Below are 21,371 nucleotides of genomic sequence, written 5' to 3'. Positions count from 1 at the left end.
GCTTTGGGGCCACAGTTTTTAATTACCAAAACTTACAGGTCAGTTGATAAAGTACGAATCCTGCATTTTTGGAGGCACCGAATCAATTTCTAAGCTGTTCTGATTCACTTTGGAAAATTTTGGTAAAATACTACTGCCTGTCAATCATCCCAGAATTTAGGTAGAGAAATTAAAAAAAAATCTGAAAAAAATAACAAAGCATAAGGAGGCGTTTTCCATGAATAATCTGTGTTTCAGATGGCTACATGGGGTTCTATACCAATTTCCGGTACAATTGGAGTAATGTAGGTTTGGATCAAATAGATTGAGGCCCATAGTGAATCTTTTGAAAACCCTGAAGAAACTTCTATGAAGCAGATATTGGATGATTCACTCATCTCAACAGGAAATGTCAGCTACTACCCTGGGAGTTTATATACTACTCAATGGAATCAGTGTCGGACTGTTGAAGGGCCAGGCATGGACTGAAATAAGAAAGACCTCAAGTGATTGGACCAGAGGTAAGCAATTCATTTTCCCATATGGATAGCCCAGCATGGTGGCTCAGTGGTTAGCACTACAGCCATGCAGCGCTGGGGTCCTGGATTCAAGTCCTATCCAGGTCAACATCTGCAAAGAGTTTGTATGTTCTCTTCGTGTTTGTGTGGTTTTCTTCCACGTCCTTCGGTTTCCTCCCACTCTCCAAAAACATACTGGTAGGTTGATTAGATTGTGAGCCCTGTGGGGACAGGGAAAGATTTGGCAAGCTCTGTGTAGTACTGTCTAATTATAATATGGCACATGAGAAATTGGAATGGTTTTAGAGGGCCAGACTAATGTAATGAACTCAGTTCTACCCAATACCTATATACTGTATACTATCCCATCATAGAAAACAGGAAATGAAACGTTACAAAGATTCAATGAAAATATGGAGGGCCTAACTGTGGTGAACTTTAAAGAACTTGTGATTGCTCAATGTAGAAAATTGTAAACTTTTGCAGTGTTTAAAAAACACATCCTGACATAAAATGCCACGTTTTTCAAAAACTAGCAATCCCTTCTTAGAAAGGACGAAGCACAATGGGGCATCGACCTGGCACATCAGCTCACCACTGCATGCAGCACAAGTGGACCAAGACCGGACCAGAAGGACTCCAAAGCCATTGGACCGCCAAGCAGCCACCAGGTATCACAGGCATCGGGCAATCACAGACATCCGGCACTGAACCGGAGATGCCTCAAGAGGCAGAGGAGGCAGAGGAGCTCAAAGTTTTCAACAGTCTCACAAGGGCCGGTAGGAGATAGTTTCAAGGCCGGATGTGGCCCAGGGGCCATACAGTGCCCAGGTCTGGGTAAGACAAAAGAGTAGCCACTATCAGTCAACCCAACAAAAATTTTTATATTTCTAGAATTAGGGGTAGTCATTTGTGCATCCTCAATTTTTAATTTTGATCAAGTTCTATTGTAGTTAACCCAATTGTAGAATTTAATAACCTTTACTTTTTAATTTGGCAAGTGTTGAAACAAATAAGTGATTTGTAAAAATTTTAATTTGGTGGACACATAGGGCTGTTTATTAAATTACATTTTAATGGGAATTATTTTACATTTTCAGACTTATTCTAGGTTAGCATCACAAAGGATGTAAAAAGGAAGCACAAAATACTGTGAAAAATTGTTTCCCTGTTGTGTTATTGTTGTTTTGGTACATTATATGTATAATCTGGGGTGAGAAGATGTTTTGACCATGTGATCAATCTCATGTTTTGATGGAGGTTCATAAGGTGGTCATGACATCATCAAAGGTCCTTTAGCCTACTGGGACCTTGAATATAAGCCCAGGGGAGTGGCTTGAACTATCACAATATACATAATCTAAAATTTTTGTGGGATGCAAACAGGACTCCAGAATAGAGTAGGGCACCAAGTATATTGACCGTACGTCGTCTGTGTACCGATATATGTTTCAACAAATTCAATTTCATTTTACTCAACTGTGAATCCATTTTATTACATTCAGTTTCCTTCTATATTTGTGCACTATTCTTACACTGCATCAGTGTTATAAAAAATATACACATTTTTTACATGAATTTTCAAAAACATCATAAAAATACAAAAAAATTGCACATAGGCATAAAATACAAACTTTCAGGATGGACATTCAAATTATAAAATTAATCAAATCTTCAAAGCAATGGACAATGGCCAACGTGTCTCAGCCATGTGAAAAAAACACAAAAATTAAGAAACTTTTTGCCCCTGACCATTCAAATGTTAATACCTAGTTATTTTTAAGCAACCATGATGGTCTGTTATGACCTAACATGCTAAAATATGACCACCACCATGGCTTTTCTCCATCTTGGGACTGATCTTCTCCTTCCCCTCGTTCCCTTTGCCCCTGTTGAGCGTGAGGATCATAAGAATCCAGAGGGTCGTGGCGATCATAGATATCTTCTGGAATGAGACTATCGAATTTACGTTTTTTAATTTCGACACGGTTCAAAACAAAGTCAACGCGTCCAGATTTGGTCATACTGGCTGGAAGAGTGATCTTCTTGGTGACCTTAGAATAGCCAAAAGCTTCTGCAGAAACTACATAGACACCTGGAATCAAGAGTCGCCAGTAATCTCCATCTTCAGCTTTAAAACAAACAAAGAGAAAAAAAAAATACTGTTGGCTAAGAGGATATAATCAATACTTATTATTATAAATAAATGATGAAACAGCATCCAGAAAAGCACTCCCGGAGGAGGTCAGATAACAGTTGTAGGACAGAAAATTCACAGCTCATACAAAATGCACATATGAAGATAAATTGGATTATTTACAAAAACAACAAACAAAGCAATTTCAGCAAATATCTGGAAAATGGGATAATGGTTTTTATTTATTTATTTTTTTAAATTTCTTTCTTATTATTTAGATTTTTCAAAATGTATACTGGAGCTTTTTGTTGCTCCTGATCACTAGAGCTCCTTGACCTCTGTACAATAGTGGGTCAAATCGGTTAAAGGGGTCGTCCGCTTTCAGCAAATAATTGATATTGTTTGTGTAATGGACAAGTTCTCCAATTTTCCAATATACTTTCTGAACCAGTTCCTCCCAGTTTTCTAGATCTCTGCTTGCTGTCATTTAACAGGAAGGTTCATTGTTTACTTCCTGTGGATAAACACTGGTCCATGGTCATATGATGTCCCACAGGTGCACGGCTCGTTATATCCCTGGTCATTTAATGCACACAGGTGCACGGCTCGTTATATATCCCTGGTCCTGTGATGTCACACAAGTGCACGACTCGTTATATCCCTGGTCACGTGATGTCACACAGGTGCACAGCTCATTATTTCCCTAGTCATGTGATGTCACATAGGTGCCCGGCTCGTTAGATCCCTGGTCATGTGATGTCACATAGGTGCCCGGCTCGTTAGATCCCTGGTCATGTGATATTACACAGGTGTATGGCTCGTTATATCCCTGGTCATGTGATGTCACACAGGTGCACAGCTCGTTATATCCCTGGTCATGTGATGTCACACAGGTGCACGGCTCATTATATCCCTGGTCATGTGATGTCACACAGGTGCACGGATCGTTATATCCCTGGTCACGTGATGTATAACAGGTGCAGGGCTCATTATATCCCTGGTCATGTGATGTCACACAGGTGCACGGCTCCTTATATCCCTGGTCATGTGATGTCACACTGGTGGACGGCTCGTTATATCCCTGGTCATGTGATGTCACACAGGTGCACAGCTCATTATATCCCTGGTCATGTGATGTCACACAGGTGCGCGGCTCATTATATCCGTGGTCATGTGATGTCACACAGGTGCACAGCTCGTTAGATCCCTGGTCATGTGATATTACACAGGTGTATGGCTCGTTATATCCCTGGTCATGTGATGTCACACAGGTGCACAGCTCGTTATATCCCTGGTCATGTGATGTCACACAGGTGCACGGCTCGTTATTTCCCTAGTCATGTGATGTCACACTGGTGCACGGCTCATTATATCCCTGGTCACGTGATGTCACACAGGTGCAGGGCTCATTATATCCCTGGTCATGTGATGTCACACAGGTGCACGGCTCCTTATATCCCTGGTCATGTAATGTCACACTGGTGCACGGCTCGTTATATCCCTGGTCATGTGATGTCACACAGGTATACGGCTCGTTATATCCCTGGTCATGTGATGTCACACAGGTGCACAGCTCGTTATATCCCTGGTCATGTGCTGTCACACAGGTGCACGGCTCGTTATATCCCTGATCACGTGATGTCACAATGGTGCATGGCTCTTTATTTCCCTAGTCATGTGATGTCACACAGGTGCACGGCTCTTTATTTCCCTAGTCATGTGATGTCACACAGGTGCACGGCTCGTTATATCCCTGATCACGTGATGTCACACAGATGCACAGCTCGTTATATCCCTGGTCATGTGAAGGTGGCGGAGAGGGCAAAATAATAGCAAGTGCTAGCAATAAGCCAGCATTTGTGATTATTCCAGGGCCTCTATGCCCTCTTCCTTCTAGATTCTAGTTATGAGGCGGCCATATTGCCTGAGCTGTGGATATTACATTATGCGTCTGTTATACCTGTGGTTATATCATGGCGAATGCCCTTCACAGAGATCCGAGCGTTCTTGATTGGATTCCCATGTTCATCCTTGACTACTCCTTTAATACCGCGATGTACCTAACAATAATATAGTAAGACATGGAGACTGTGATCAGGATCGGATATACAACACAATATTGGCATGTCTGAATATGAATAGGAAAATTATAGCAACTATAGTATTTGTGGTAATAACTTCTGTTGTTCTGCTCCATTTAGGAAGTAAACAATGGAAATAACATGAAACATGGAAGTAACAGAAACCACTGGTGGCCTAAAAACCCTGTTGATCAGAATTGGATCCAATCAACAATTCAACTTTGTGTTGTCCATTGTGGCCCCGATGTTAACTACTGTATGCCACATGGGAATAGTAACAAATATATACACAGGGGCGTAACTTGATGGGGTGCAGAGGGTACGGTTGCAATGGGGCCCAAGTAACATAGGGGGCCCATATGGTGTACCTTTCCTATATGAGAAGATTAATACTATAAATAATACAATAGAATTGGGGGTCTGACACAGGTTTGGTACTGGGGCCCAAAAGGTTCAAGTTACGCCACTGTATATACGTATCTAACCAAATTTAACTAGACATCTATCACCTGGAGTAAACCGTTCCAAACGACCTTACTTGGCATTTTTCTATTCATTTCCATGGCTGTTGTTGTGTCTCATCACAGATCAAAGTTATGGATGGGTCATTTTTTATCAAAAAAGTAAGTTAACAGCAGGATTGTGAACTATAGCTTTGTATTCCAGGATAGTAGCTGGACCTCGCCCCACTTTTAGCAGCTTCAGTTTGAATATAATAGCAGGTGCTCAGGAGGAAAGTGTTATAAGGGATCTCACATACCAGTGCATCAGAGGGCTCAGAATCGAAGTACAATCCTGAAATATAAATGCATTTATCACAGTCCTGCTGCTACTAACAACAAACACAAAGTTACAATTACACAGATCTCCAGGGACAATACCTTACACTGTCTGCAGCTTAACTGCCGGTAGACTCCCTTCAACAGGTATATATTTGTTGCCATTGACAATGATCACTACTACATACTCTCTTCTTGAAATTTTTACAACATCCAAGATATATTTCCTTGAACCATCGTGTCTGCCAAATTACCGACTAATTCGGGAAGTCTGCCCAGTGTACCCGGGATAACTGACTACAGAACTGTCATCTCAGACACTTTACTTAAGTACTGCACTTTCCTAAACAGCCTTCTATAAAGACGTCGAAATAATTACACGAAAACCGTTTCAGCCAGCTCGGCGATAATCGATCCAGCAGGTATCTCGCTTCCCCGAGAAGTGGATCTGTTGCACATCCACGTGTAATATTCTAGATTGGCCCTGGCAAATTTTAGCAATAGATAAAGTAATTGAGTGAAGAGTATCAGAGGATTTTTATCTGCGCTGTATACGGCCGAGACGTTCTCTGTGTCTCCACCGCTCAAATCTAAGATCTTGAAAGCTTTACTGTGTAATGTGTATGGATTTTATCCCGGACTCACCAAGACAAAGTTTCACTGGAGAGCAGTAAAAATGGAATGGGCTCGGTGGTCTGAACTCTAGTACTTATACAGTCATAAAACCGGCCACAAGGAACATTAATGTTGTGCACAGAGAGCCGACAGTGCTCCAGCGAGGCCGCCAACCGTATCAATAGCTTCACTGTTAGTTAAAGTAATGCGAAGACATAAAAACTCAACTTCACTCAAGTCAACACAAAAGTAACCATCGCTGCTCGGGATAAATACAAATAAGGTCAGCGACGGAAGGTTCATGTTTCTCAAGAAAAATCTGATCACTTCCGAGGACGAAGGTGCAAAATTTGAAGTAGAAAACTAGGTGGAAGTTGCATAAATGGAGAAAAAGGTTTACTTCCTGTGGATGGGAAGAAAGAAAAAGTGGAATAGGGGCAGCATGGTGGCTCAGGGGTTAGCATTACATTCTGCAGCACTGGGGACCTGGTTTCAAGTCCCAGGGTCAACATCTGCTGAGAGTTTGTATGTTCTCTCTGTGTTTGCGTGGGTTTGCTCCGGGTCCTCCATTTTCCTCCCACACTCCAAAACATACTGGTAGGGTGATTAGATTGTGAGCCCCATTGGAGATAGGGACTGATTTGGTAAGATCTGTGTGCGCTATATAAATAAGGAATTATTTTTAAGACAAGTAAAAGCAGGAAGAAATAAGATAGATTGTTATGGTGTAGCAAAAGCTATTGGAAATTCGGGAACTCTTCTTTATGTTACATCTAAGGGGTGGTATTTTGTGCTGAAGTAGTTAAGTTGTTAGGATAAGTTATTTTTCAAGTTATCAACCCCATTTAGACTGGTCAGATGTCATTTCTTTCTAGCAATTTCTTCTGTGTTGATGATAATGTGAAGATCAGATATAGACATACAGTAAGTAGCAGGGATGAACTCGGACCATCATGTTTTTAGAAGGTTTTGTTTTGCCCTAGGTCCTAATTCTAATTACAGTTTGAATGAAGCTCATAAGAAGATCAGCGTGAGAGTCACATTAATATAATGGAGAGCTGTCGCCCTCTGCACTGTCAGAGAGGAGGTGCTAGAACAGAGAAGGATTGGTGTGTGTAATTATAATCTTTTCAGTGCCTTAATCTCATAACATATGCTCCCCCTCTGCTCCAACACCTTCTCCATGACAGTTGAGAGGATTGTAATGGTCAAATACTGGGACTTAGCAACCGTGGGGCCTAGAAAGAAAGTGCATGAATCTGCAAAGGATCCTCTACATTATGTATATACGTTCATTGCCACGTGTGTGAGATGTACAAAGGTCCACTTTAAAGGGATCATCCAACAGTCAACACAACAGATATGCTACAGCAACACTGCTATATCTGTTTTTCTTTTTAATTTTAGAAGAGACAGATACACAAGGGCCCATTCATCATATGCTGGCGGTAATGATGGTGGACCCGACCCCCGGGCAGGCGGAAGAGCAGAGATGTGCTGTGACACCGGAGCTCTTCTATGGCAAATCTGATCGGGCGTAGAATAGTGCCATCACCTGCACCTGAACAGGCTCAGGCTATACCCAGTGCCCACTACTATAGGCAGGCCCACTACACACCATGGCACCATCCCCCTCCACTCCCACTTGGAGTACAGGGGGTAGAGGTCACAATTCCCGGTATCTGTACTGGGAATTGTTCAAAAATCACAGCTTGTACACCTGCTTTCATCTCTAATCTCAAATCCTGAATACAAAAAGGTGGCAATTCCTCAAACTGCATATACCCTTTTAACTGGTTTTGCAGAAATCAGTAGTTCAATGTGTGCACATGAGAAGTAAGATGGTATCTGATCACTTGTAATCCTCATTTTCTACCTCTGCCGTCTCTGTCTGTGAGTTTGCAGTGCACTTTCAGCTGATGGGAGGAGACTTTGCTTCTGTGAGTGATTTACTGCTCCACCTACTACATGGAGCTTTTATGTCATCTAAAAACTCAGCAAATTTCAGTCCAACATGCTAGCAAGAGGGGAATTAGTCAAAATTTCATTAAAGAGTGAGGACTGAGAATGATAACTGCCAAAACATAAAAACACACACACATTATATATATATATATATAATATTTCCTTAATTTTATTTTGTTGAACCACAATTTCATTAAAGTTAACCTCTTTTTGAATTTTGGACCACTGGACCGCCTTTTACAATTTTTGATTATTTCGTGGACCCTGCTAGGACCAGTGGGGGCAATGCACCCCTCCTTTTTGAGGAGTAGATAGATAGATATGAGATAGATTAAAATTTTCTTATAATAGCTTATACTATAGATGTATGCAAAACATTGTTTAAAAGTTAGAGACCATTTAATACTGACACTTCATACTAGTGGAAAGAGGCAGAAAGAATCAGCCCATCTTTGCATAAAAGCAGATGACAAATACAACCCACTAATTTCAAGGAGAACAGTGTAATTCTTACTTTCACCAGCTGTGGCACTGCAGGAAAATGTAACGCTTGCTGCCACGTGATCGGCTCGTGATCAGGTGATCATACTAATAACAATGTGCTGAGTAATTACATTTCCATATCCCTATAACTACTCCTTTCATTATTGTTCTACCTTATGCCCCAGCTAACGGTAACCATCGCTAGAGAACTTTACTTAAGTTTACTTTTATGTGATTTCTCACACACCATATGTACATCAAGGGGGATGTTTGATGAATAAAAATGCTGTGTAAGTTATTCAGTTATTCATAGTCTTTCCGTGTCTGTAGCAGGAACTTTACTTCTTCATGTAGAAGCTATCAATTACACATGCCTGCAGGTAAAAGCTTTAAATTCTGAGCTGTCCATCTCGCTTCCTCAGTTCATCCATTCTCCTTTCCTCTATAAAGGAAATCATTAAGCTTCCTTTTCGGCACAGTAAGCTTATATTCTCTGTGCTTAACCCGACTCTGGACCATTTATTGTAACCAAACTACTCACGTGAGAGGAAATGCAAATCGACCGACCCAAAGCTAACGTCTGCCTCGTGACCAGCCGTGATCTATACGCCATGTGTTGTGCACATTTTCCAAAACGGGTTCCCCTGGAGTAACAACTCTAGTTACAATAATATGAAACATCACTTAACCTTTAACACCCTAACAAGAGATTTATAATAGATATAACATCCCCAGTAGCAGCGGGTAATTACAGAATTAAATATGGCCGTCGGATCTGGGACAATGGTCGGTCATAATCATAAAACCTCAAACCATGTCTAGACTTCATGGAAGCAGTAATGGGATGAAGAAAAAACCAAACATGAAACCCGATCCAAGGACATCTCTGCTTACCATTAGACTTTGCCGAGGTTTACCTTACTTGTAAAATTCTAATAACTTGATCATTCGGAAAAAAAAAAAATTAAATTTGGACCAAAATGGTTCAGTTTATAGATGGAAGTCGGTAAAAAGCAGATTGGTTTGTGGGCGTCAACAACGGTCTTGGATTAGGCAGGAAAAGTAAAAGTAACCTCCACCAAAAATGTGGATGCAAATTTTTTATGGAAATTGATAGTCCGCCTGTTACTCTTTTACAAGACATTTTATATAAACCACAAAGATTCCGAAATGTTACATGACTAGAATCATAACAGGAGGAAGGCCAAAGGTTGGATTGTGGGATTATTTGCTTTTACCTTATTTTTTATATTAAGCAGAAACTAGAATTTTTTTTTTTTTTCAAAGTGTAAAATTTTGATAAATACAGTCAGTCTTTAGGTTACATATAAGATAGGTTCTTTAGGTTTGTACTTAAGTTTGAGTTTGTATGTTAGTCAGGACAAGTATATTTTATAATTGTAGCTCCAGACAAAAAAAAATTCTGTCCCGGTGACAATTTGATTTCCAAAATTTTTTGCTGTAATGGAAACAATGATTATCAATAAAGCTTCATTACAGACACCTTACAGCTGATCATTGCAGCCTGGGACTATAGTAACATCCAGAGAGCTCCACCAGAGGTCACAGGGGAATTTTTACAAAGTTTTGGAACAAGGGAGCGAACAAGGGAAAAGGGAAAGCCCCAATAGTATCCACAACAGTGTATCAACCCTGTTCTGGTGATCACACCTAATCTGTAGCCTCAAAAAGCTAAACCAAATAACCAAAATTTACCCCTCAACAGAAGAGATGAAAGGCCAGAGTTTTAGTCTGGCCTTTCGTCTCCTCTGTTGAGGAAAAAAAAATGGCAGAAATCGGGGTGTGGGCCGTTGGACTGATTTGGACTGAGAGTGGGAGTTAAGATTCAAATTCTCCGGGAGACCTGAGCGGGGAAGCGACACATGCAGGATATCGGGTGAACGATCTTAGTGAATTGCGGCACAGTGCATTACCGTCAGACAATGCACTTTCAGGGGACTCGCTAGAGCGGGTAACTAAATGTGCCCCACTGTTTCATTATTGAAAATTTATTAAAACACAATAAAACTATATATATGCTTTTTTTCACCAATGTCACCACACTTGGAATTTTTTCCAGCTTCCCAGTACACTGCATGGAGTAATACATAGGGGGTCCGACGGGTTGCGGAAATTTTTTCCGTTTTGCGACGATTTTTTAAATTGCCCTGGGGTTTTGGAGCACGCAATCGGGTTGTGCATGCGACAGAAATCGGGGGACGTGGCCGTAGGAAAACCCGACGGATTCGGAAAAACCGCTGCATTTATAAAAAAAAAAAGTGTCGCTTTACACGCGCTTACCTGCACCCGGCCCGGCTTGGTGAAGTTCAGTGCATTCCGATGAACTTCAGTGCAGCAGCGACACCTGGTGGACGTCGGAGGAACTACTTTAGTGAATCGCCGGAAGACCCGAATCCTCCGCACAGAATGCGCCGCTGGATCGCGAATAGAACGGGTAAGTAAATCTGCCCCATAATGTCACTGAGAAGTAAAAATTGGTTACGCTGATAGTAAGCCCTCACAAAGCTCTGTGCACGAAAAAAGGAAAAAGTTAGAGAGTTATGAAGGTGGAGAGCAAAAAATAAACAAAAACAAAAATGCTGCAATGCAAAAGGGGTTAAAAGTAAAAAATAGTAGTGAGTGGATTTTAACCATTTTTGGATTTTCATCAAGCCAAATCACAGGGCATATGTTGCGATTGATACATTGATCATCTTTTGCATCTATACAACGCTCTCTCCATTTATGGATATTGGATGTGAATTGCAGAATCCTTCCACTGAGCATCCATCACCTATAGTGCTGTACCATAACATTGCATATTTGACAATCTGTCACAAGTCCGATTGAGATGGTGGGGCTCAAATAAGGGACGTTACATTATTAGCTCAATATTATTATGGACAATTCTTCATGAAGCTTATTTAGTACTAGACAAGATGTGATAGAAAAATCCTTAAATGGATGCTGTGTACATCTCATCCACTGGGGGGCATACTTTGAAACGTATACAGTAATTAATTATCCCACTTTGGGCGAAAGATAAAAATGAAGAATTCTTTATAACTAATATTGTAAACATTCTATTATCTAAAGCACCCTTGGAACTACTTGCAACAAGCCACAGCATCTAAAGCCTTCACTCTTGTCAGCTAAGCTCCTCCCATTCCACTAAGCACTGCCCACCCACAGCACAAACCACGACCCCAAAACACTAATAAAAATTTTGCTTAAGCCATACTCACTTCATAACACCAGAGCTTCCCTGCTTTCCTGCACATTATAATACAGTCTATTGCTAAAATTTATGGCTGCCTGTAGCCACCAGAAGATGGCGCTCAAACCAAAGTGTGGTATAGTAGGTGATCTGTGAGAAAGTCAGTGAATAAAAGGTAGAGTCAAAAAGTTTCAAGAAAACCAGATGTCCCTTACAGTCATATTCCTATAGCTAAAATATTAGATCAATCTACAAAAAGGTGTAAAAGCATCAAAAAATAATTGAAACCTTACAAGACTCTCTATAATTAAAGGTCAAAGACAGTCACTTAAAATAAATTAAGCCACACTAAATATTGGCTGATCACCTTAAAGGAAACCTACCACTTGTAGTGGCAGGTTTCAGATGGCAATACCGGGCACCAGCTCAGGGTGAGCTGGTGCCGGAGCTGAATTTTGTTAGTGTTTTAAACCGCTGTATTGCGGTTTAAAACACTTTTTAAACTTTATAGCCGGCGCAGGGAGGTACGCGCTCGGCGCTTACCATGCGCGCGACCGTGTGCGCGGCTACATAGGAAGTGAAGGAGAGCCGCGCGCACCTCCCTGCGCCGGCTATAAAGTTTAAAAAGTGTTTTAAACCGGTTTAAAACACTAACAAAAATCAGCTCCGGCACCAGCTCACCCTGAGCTGGTGCTCGGTATTTCCATCTGAAACCTGCCACTTCAGGTGGTAGGTTTCCTTTAAGTCTGGCTTTCAGCAATCAGCCTTGGAAGCTGCTGCCAACTCTTTACAAATAGCGGCCACTTCAGGTGAAAGGTGGTATTACATTCCGTCCATTGAAATAAATTTTCTATTATGTGATACATGGATTGGTTGGGTTGTCAGGAGTAAAACTGATTATCTAAGCACGTCTTTACACTCTGACACAAGGGAACCCCGAATGAAGGACCTCTCTTAAGGTCCAGTTACCCTAACTGGAATTATACAGTTGAAAGTTATCCCCTTTATGTAATTTTTAAATCATGTTCTAAATACAGATGAAGACTTCCCTGACATCTATATGTTATGACATAGATCTAAAGACTATATCTGCAGGACCTTAGGGGTGTGTATTCCATGCAAAGTTTTACAGTCCCTCAGGACCTTTTACAACTAAACGCTACAATATGTATTCCACCCGGAAAATGCTGCGTTCCCATGAAGCGCCCATTTATTGAACGACTACTTTGAAGGAATTGACTGTGAAAATGTGTTCTACTTTCCCGTTTATGGACGGCCCTGTCTAAAATGTGATGCTGCTTGGAAAAAGATGAAAAAGAATCCCCATTGGTGCAGAGGAATGTACAATTGGCAGCATCTGAGCTGCGGAAAAGAATAATGACACAGGTTAGATCTGGAATTTGTTTCCATTAAATACTCTCAGTCCTCCGGCCTGCCCCAGAACACGGCCCATACCTCAAATATCAATGAGGAGTGTTGTCCATGAGCAGAGCAGGCTGGGACTTCCTCTCAAGCTGATAAACGCCCCCCCCCCTCCCCCGTTTTCCTTCAGCTCCCCGTCTCTTCTCATTCACTAATAGTGAGACTTGACATATTAGTGAAATATTTTGTCATAATTCTGCATGCTGAAGCGCGGCACTGTACCATTTCAATTAGGCTCAGCAGAGATTCTTTATTGTCTTGCCAGGCAGGATACAGTTCGTCCTCGGTTGGGAACTTCTCACATCCCAGCTCCAGGGTAAGTTCAAAACAATTTGTGTGGAGATAACTGAAGTCTGACATTCCTAGAAAAAGAATATTCGAGACATGAGATCAGTGTGGTCATACAATACGGAACATTTGTGCTTTTGAAGGACGTAGCAGAAGAACACAGTTGGCCAACGTTCCTACAGAGGTCCTCAAGCTTGTTCTCCACCAAACAAACCTTACGGTTTATGTGCTATTTAATCTTTGAACACAAAATAATTTAGTTAGTTTGTCTTTACAAATTTTGTAAAGGCCGTAGGTTGTACATATACAGTAGAATTTGGTTATAGAAGAAGAGAAGCAAGGTCCATCACTTCTAAATGGTGGCCTTCAAGTGATCAAATGCAGAATCTATGCTACCAACTTGTCGACAGAGATTTCTCACCGAAAATATTGGTTATAGCTAATGTGGTCCAGATTATCTGGTCACAATTATCGGATGAAGGAATTTGGTCTTAATTAATTCATATATTATTTAATGATCCCTCACGATTAATATCATTTGCTTCTTCAATCTCTAGGTGGTCTGTCAGCGGGCTGGTTTGGGGGCATGGTTCACAGCCACTGCAATTTAATTGTCATTTATACATCTAGTGCCCATGATTGGTGCCAGCACGGAACACTGGCGTTAATGGTAGGGCAGGGTGGGGGGTTTAGAGCTGTTTGTGTCCCCTCAATTCAAGTGATGAGAATTTCAAATACAATTGGTGGTGGAAATACCAAAAAAATGGTCTTCATGAGTGTTTTTGTGTGTTTTTGAACTTTTGGAAGATGGCGATTTTGAATGATGAACAAGAACCTGAACTTGATTGGGTGGGTGGGTTTAAAAGTAGATGTAATACATGTTTGTATTGTAAGAAGAGGAGGGGAAACTAAAACTGGCTTCAAAGATAGTTTATTATATTCTAGAGCAGTGGTGGCGAACCTATGGCACGCGTGCCAGACAGGGCACGCAGAGCCCTCTCTGCTGGCACGCACGCCATAGTCCTCCACCGTGTGTGTTTTATTAATGGAGCTCCGGCCAGACCACCAGCTGCTACTATGTGCCGGAGCTCCAGTGCTTCTCTGGGCATCGGAGTGGCAGAGCAGAGAGTAATCTCTGCTCTGCTACACACAGCAGCCCTCCGGAGACCAGATTCACAGTGCGGGCTGCAGCTGACCTGTTATTTTGGGTCAATGTCTCCCTCTTTACTCCCTCCTCCTGAGACCTTTAGCCCAGGAAGAAGAGACGAACCACTGCACTTGTGTCTCTCCACCTTAAAGTGCCGCCTGCGAGTGGTGGTGAGTGAGTCTTGGCGTATGCCTGAGGATGACATTGAGAGCAGCGCTGTTCTGACTCAGTCTCCTCATCAGTGGGCTCTGTATTACTTGTCTGAGGTAAGACACAGGGATCTAAAAAAAACTGATCTGGAGGGGAGATTACAGGTCCAAAAGGGAGAATATAATCAATTATTTGTGTATCTTCAAGATATGCATATAATTGATTATGAGAGCAGCCAGAGTCGGGACCTGGGGAGAGACAGGTGAAAGATCCAGAGCCATTTCCTCTTGCTGTGCACTCTCTGCTCTGTGCTCAGGGCTTGTTCCGATGCTCTGCATTACTTTGTGAGTAAACAATTTAGGCTCCGCCTGCACTCACACGGGATTGAAGACATCTATGCAGAGATAAGGTCACCTCTGCCTCCTCCTGCTACTGTGAGTGCACTCACCCAGGTTACACTTAATTCCACATGTTATGCAGGCTGCAGCACTGTGGAAGCACTCATGTTGTTACAGGGTCTCTATGAAGGTGCAGTTAAGAGATAAGAATGGGGCCAGCACAGCACAACATGACTCTGCTGCACTCTGTATTCCTATGCATTTAGCAGTTTGTTCCTGTGTCCCCTTTCCCTTGAACTTCTGGGATTAAGGGAGTATCAAGGTACCTCCTAAGAACACTGCTTACTTGCTTCAGCATGGTAGGTCCAGGACCATGTAGGATTGTGTATATGGAGATAAGTGGGTGAATATGAGTGTATACATTTGATCTTTGTGTGTATTACATGAGTGTGCTAATATGTATATACTTTATATACTGAACACATGTATATGCTATGCTCATAGGTGTAAAATCAATTACTCTATGGTGGTAATATTAAGCATGATGCTATTTATGTTGTTGTAATAGTGGTGGTAAACATGTGGCAGTATTATTTGGCCCTTATGTAGGTAAAATTGGTCTAAATTACCATGTTGGCACTTTGCAGTAGATAAGTGGGTTTTGGCTTGCAATTTGGGCACGCGATCTCTAAAAGGTTCGCCATCACTGTTCTAGAGTCTTACTTTAAAAAGTGAATTCTGCTTCCATGAAAATGAGTTGAAAGGAGGATATAATACATGGTCAAAACTCCAAGGACCCCCATTCAATTTCAGAACAAAACTGATACCCCAGCAAGTAATGGGTGAGGGGGGGGGGGGGTATCTTTTAGACTATGTCAAGAATTCTGGTGCCATCTTTAAAGGGGTTTTCCCATGAAACAAGTTAGGCCCTATCCACAAGATAATGCCTAACTTGCTAATGGGTGTGGGTCTCCACGATGGGACCAACAAAGAACGAGGGGTCCCCTGTACTCCAGTCGGACCCCTCATCGCTCAGCAGGACGTGCATATCTGGGCTGCCCCGTTCATCTCCATGGAGCTGGCAGAGATTGCGGAGTACGGCACTCGGTAATCTCCATCAACTACTTAGAGATGAATGGGGCAGCCCAGCCATGCGCGAGCGTCTGCTCTGTTCATCTCAGCGAGTGACAAGGAGTCCGAATGGGCTGTTTCATGGGAAAAAACTTCTTTAAAGTTGCCTATTGGATCAAGGGAAAGTTTTTTCCAAAGTATCAAGAATTTTCATCAATTATCACAATGGGGGTCATTTACTAAGGGCCCGATTCGCGGTTTCCCAACGTGTTACCCGAATATTTCCGATTTGCGCCGATTTCCCCTGAATTGCCCCAGGATTTTGGCGCACGCGATCGGATTGTGGCGCATCAGCGCTGGCATGCACGCGACGGAAATCGGGGGGCGTGGCCAAACGAAAACTCAACGGATTCGGAAAAACCGCCGCATTTAAAAAAAAAAACTGTTGCGGAGCTTGCACTTACCTTCACTCAGCCCGAGCCGGTGAACTCCACCGCGTTCAGATGCTTTTCAGCGCAGCAGCGCCACCTGGTGGACGGCAGAGGAACTACCTTAATAAATCCCGGCCGGACCCGAATCCAGCGCAGAGAACGCGCCGCTGGATCGAGAATGGACCGGGTAAGTAAATCTGCCCCAATGAGATGTGTAATATTTTTTTGTTATTGAAAAATTATCATCGCAGATATTTTCAATAGATTTTCATTCAGATTCATAGGTATTGGATCCAGCACCTTCATCTCTGTCTTGAGCACCAGGGACAAAACCTCATATAGCTGTTCATCACAGGGCACATTCCCGGTTGTTGTTGTTACAAATTTCTATGGACATTTCTAGGGACATTGTAAAACTGGGTGGGCAATTATGGTTGTCTATGATATGGTATGTGGCCACCTTCCAATTGACCAAACTTGCCCTTGATGGCAACTTTCAAGAGGGTGGCCATGTTCCAGATATAGAATATTATTGGGGGGATCTTAGACATGTAAGTGTAATCGTCAATGCATTGGTAACAGAACAAACATGTGATTTGTATTAAAGTTTACCATGATGACTTGAAAGTAGAGTAAAGTTTTCCTATTACGATGTTGGAAACTCTAAATCAATTTGTCACAGATGGGATTTTGGGTGATTTTCTAAATTTTTAGACGTCTCAAAAAAAAAAAACTTTGTTGGAAAATAAACATACAGTATGTGTAAGTGTAACCGCGAGATAAACAAAGACATCCGTCAGCATTGCCTGTTTTCATTTAGCATCAGAGTGGAAGAAGAACACAGTGAAATGTCAACTTATTTCGAGACAAATTTGATCGATTTGGTTATTTTGAAGTGGAAAATCTGTAGTTCGTATGATGAGAAAAGTGACAGTGAACGAGCTGATCCATGTCATCGAGGACAATTATGAGACGTTTTGTAACAAGTGAATGTGAGAGACATGGCAGAACGTCAACTACGAAGGTATTCAGCGCGGAGTATTTCGGGACCTGACCGCACCTATCGTCAAGGGATGAAGATGAATCTTCTCTGTAAGATGTCACATACACTACTGGCCAACACCTAAATGCTCCTAAGGACACATTCTGATTTTATGGTTCCAAATTTCATCCTTAGCCCGAATTTAATGATTCTATAGGGGTCTATGATGTTGTAAATTCAGGATACCCCCCCATTGGAAGAGGAATTGTAGATGTCACAGGATCTGTATAATTTTTGTCTGGTATTTTTTTATATGGGTGTTTTCTGCATTTTGGGGTGAATATCGCAGTCACTGTCACTGAGGCTGATTATCGGTTATGAAAAGGGACCTCCGAATGATACCGTGGTCACAACTGATGACATCACCACTGGAATCTGAGTGAATAGAGAATCTACGGTATTCATTGTAAATTCGGTACAAATGAAGATTTTTGTGGCAACAAATTGAAATCAAAATATTTTCTAATTCATTCCAATTTTGTATAGGCGATAATAATGGAAGTCTTACCAATCTGCTCAAATGTCCATTGAAAGTTATGGACTTTTAATTGTTTCCCTTATTGTCTGTTTGAATTACATCCTTTATCATTTTTTAATTGAAAACTAAACATTCATTAAAAAAATTATTACAAAAAACAGGACTTTTTTAAATTAAACGGTCCCCAACCTTTCGTAACCGGGGACTGGCTAAATGTAAATATTATTCCAGGGACCAGAGGGGCTGTACTTCCTCCCCCTGCGTGCCTTGCCCTTACCCCATACCCAACCTAAACCAACATAATAACCCCCGTTACCACAGACCCCCTTTTGTAACGTTCCGTTTTCTGCAGTTGCCCCTCTTATAATGCCCCCTTTCCTGTTGTCTCCATAAAGTCTGACTGGTCTTGACGGTTGGGGACAGCCGAGGACTAGAGGGGGTTATATACCAATTTCTCGGACAAGCAACATTGATATGAGCTGAATAAATCTAAACTTTGAAAAAATTTTGCAAAAATCTTGAATGAATTGCTCATCTCTACTGGAGATAATGGACCGCCATCCAATCCCACAAACAATTCCCAAATATCTTATCAGAAGAGAGCCCTAGAAATATTTTACCCCTTACCACCTGCTATAAACAATCCTGCTATATATATGTTATACACTTCAGTCCCACTGGACCCTGAGTAAATATAACACTGGGCTGGGTACAGGGCATGAAGAAAATTAATTAATTTATATTTAATTTAATTTAATTAATTTAATTCCAATAATATAATTAATAATTGAACTTATATTTATAATTATATTATATATTATAATAAGTTAACTTATTAATTAAATTAATTATACTTATTATTTAAATAATAATTAAATTAATAATAATTAATAATGTAACAATTTTAATTTAATTAATAATTTTACCATTTAAATAATTAAATTAAATAATTTATTATATAATTATTATTATATAATATACAGGAATATATATAATAATTTAATTTAATTAATTTAACAATTTAATTAAATTAATTGTTAATTACTGAGTAAATATAACACTGGGCTGGGTACAGGGCATGAAGAAAATTTAAAAAAAATATGTAATAAGATCTAGCAGTAACAGTTTTTCACATTGAACACCCATTAAAAGAAACTAAAAAATGATATTAAAATGTTATAATCTTAATATAACATTGATATAAGCGTTGAGAACCCACCTCCGCTGAAGCTGTACCATTCTGCACCATTTATTATATTTCCTTTGTTCACAAAGTTCCCACCGCATCTTTCTGTGTTCTGGTCGGACATCTTGGGATGTGATGCCACGTAGGTTTTAGCCAACATCTTAAATACCTGGAGAAAGGGAAGGATATTGAATGGTGAATAACACTATAAATAATAATACAGGCGGTCCCCTACTGAAGAACCCCGGACTTACAGACGATCCCTAGTTGCAAAAGCACCTCTGAATGTTGATAATTTACTGTACTTTAGTCTACAATAATCAGCTATAACAGCTATCACAGGTGTCTGTAATGAAGCTTTATTGTTAATCGTGGTTCTTATGACAACCCAACATTTTTAAAATCCAATTGTCACAGAGACCAATTATAAAATATATAGTTCTGACTTACATACAAATTCAACTTAAGAACAAATGTACAGAACCTATGGGACTGCCTGTAATGTCACACACCTGTATTATTTCTATCCAATATGCCATTTCCAAGTTATTCTCAGCTTAATCCATATGCTAATGAGGTAGTTGGTGTACACATGTGTGTCCTCAGCACCCACAGAACTGATATTCCTGCCAAAATCACTTCCATCTCTTACCTGTGTTACCCTATGTTTATCACAAGACAAACCTTGTGGTTATCCAATGGAGAATGGGAGTGGTCCAGGCAGGAATAGCTGTACTCCAAGTACTGAGGACACAGCCAAGTGCACCAACTGCCTCATTAGCATATGGATTAAGCTGAGAATAACTTGTAAAATGGGATTTTCTGAGAGATATAATAAAGTGCAATCCCAGTGAATTTCTCTACACCAGATCATAATGCTTAGGCAGGCGGTAGCCGTTTTTTAAGAATTCACAAACATTTTGAGTTGTGTAAATAATTCCTTTTACTTATTATTGTTTTCTTCTACAGTCACATCCAACTTTTACTCCATTCAATGAACTATTTTTTGGGGGGGGATAGGTCATAACAGATTTATCGAGGTTAGACACTAAAGCTCTGGTAATAGAGCGGTCTCTCCATCATGTAGGTGCATTATGATAGTGGCTGTGTCTGGTACCGCACTTCAGTCTACTGAACTGAATAGGAATCAGTGGGATTTAGTTGCAGTACAAGATACACAGTGGGGCAGATCTATTATACCGGTTGTGTCAGCTTTCTGACTGCCTTTGCACTAGAAAGAACGTCTTTGGAGCTTACACATGTATTTAAGAAGTGTCTGCTCCAGTTTTGTGCCGCGGCTGCTCTGTGTCCGACAAGAGAAATGAGAACCTAAAGGGGCAAGTTAGTTAATCTAATTTGGTCGTGTTAACTTGTACTGTCCTGTAATCATTTTGGACATACTGTTCCAGCAGTTGTTACTCACAAAGAGAGGCTTAACATTACAGTTTCATACATACACTACGAGAGGCACTTAAGGAACTTGTAAGAAGGTGCCTCCTGTAGTGTATGTATGTAACTGTAATGTTAAGCCACTCTCTATGTGCAATAACCTGGAACACTATGTCCAAAATGATTTCCACCCATAAAGTATTATCACATTGGGGGTCATTTACTAAGGGCCCGATTCGCGTTTTCCCGACGTGTTACCCGAATATTTCCGATTTGTGGCGATTTCCCCTGAATTGCCCCGGGATTTTGGCGCACGCGATCGGATTTTGGCACATCGGCGCTGGCATGCACACGACGGAAATCGGGGGCCGTGGCCAAGCGAAAACCCGACGGATTCGGAAAAACCCGCCGCATTTTAAAAAAAAATCTGTCGCGGAGCTTGCACTTACCTTCACTCAGCCCGAGCCGGTGAACTCCAGCGCGTTCCGTTGCTTTTCCGTTGCTTGGTGGACGTCAGAGGAACTACCTTAATAAATCCTGAGCGGACCCGAATCCAGCGCAGAGAACGCGCCGTTGGATTGCAAATGGACTGGGTAAGTAAATCTGCCCCATTGTATCTATAGTGCTCTATAGTCAGAGTTTGCAGCAGTCCTGA

At 41.1% G+C, this 21,371-nt stretch overlaps 1 protein-coding gene across 1 annotated transcript in view; it reads right to left on the bottom strand.

The window, feature by feature from the left end:
• Positions 1–1,648: 1,648 nt before the first annotated feature.
• Positions 1,649–21,371, bottom strand: part of CPZ (carboxypeptidase Z) — a 41,470-nt gene continuing 21,747 nt past the window's right edge. Inside the window, exons 8-11 of the mRNA XM_072126147.1 lie at positions 19,361–19,496; positions 13,419–13,558; positions 4,595–4,694; positions 1,649–2,628 (exon numbers count right to left, since the gene is read on the bottom strand). Coding sequence (XP_071982248.1) covers positions 2,267–2,628; positions 4,595–4,694; positions 13,419–13,558; positions 19,361–19,496 — 738 coding nt within the window. The 3' untranslated portion in view covers positions 1,649–2,266. The remainder of the gene's footprint in view (positions 2,629–4,594; positions 4,695–13,418; positions 13,559–19,360; positions 19,497–21,371) is intronic.

Source organism: Engystomops pustulosus, chromosome 1 (assembly GCF_040894005.1).
Source record: "Engystomops pustulosus chromosome 1, aEngPut4.maternal, whole genome shotgun sequence".
NCBI classification, from domain to species: domain Eukaryota; kingdom Metazoa; phylum Chordata; class Amphibia; order Anura; family Leptodactylidae; genus Engystomops; species Engystomops pustulosus.
Note: the sequence above shows the minus strand (reverse complement) of the source record. Positions and strands in the feature narration are given on the sequence as shown.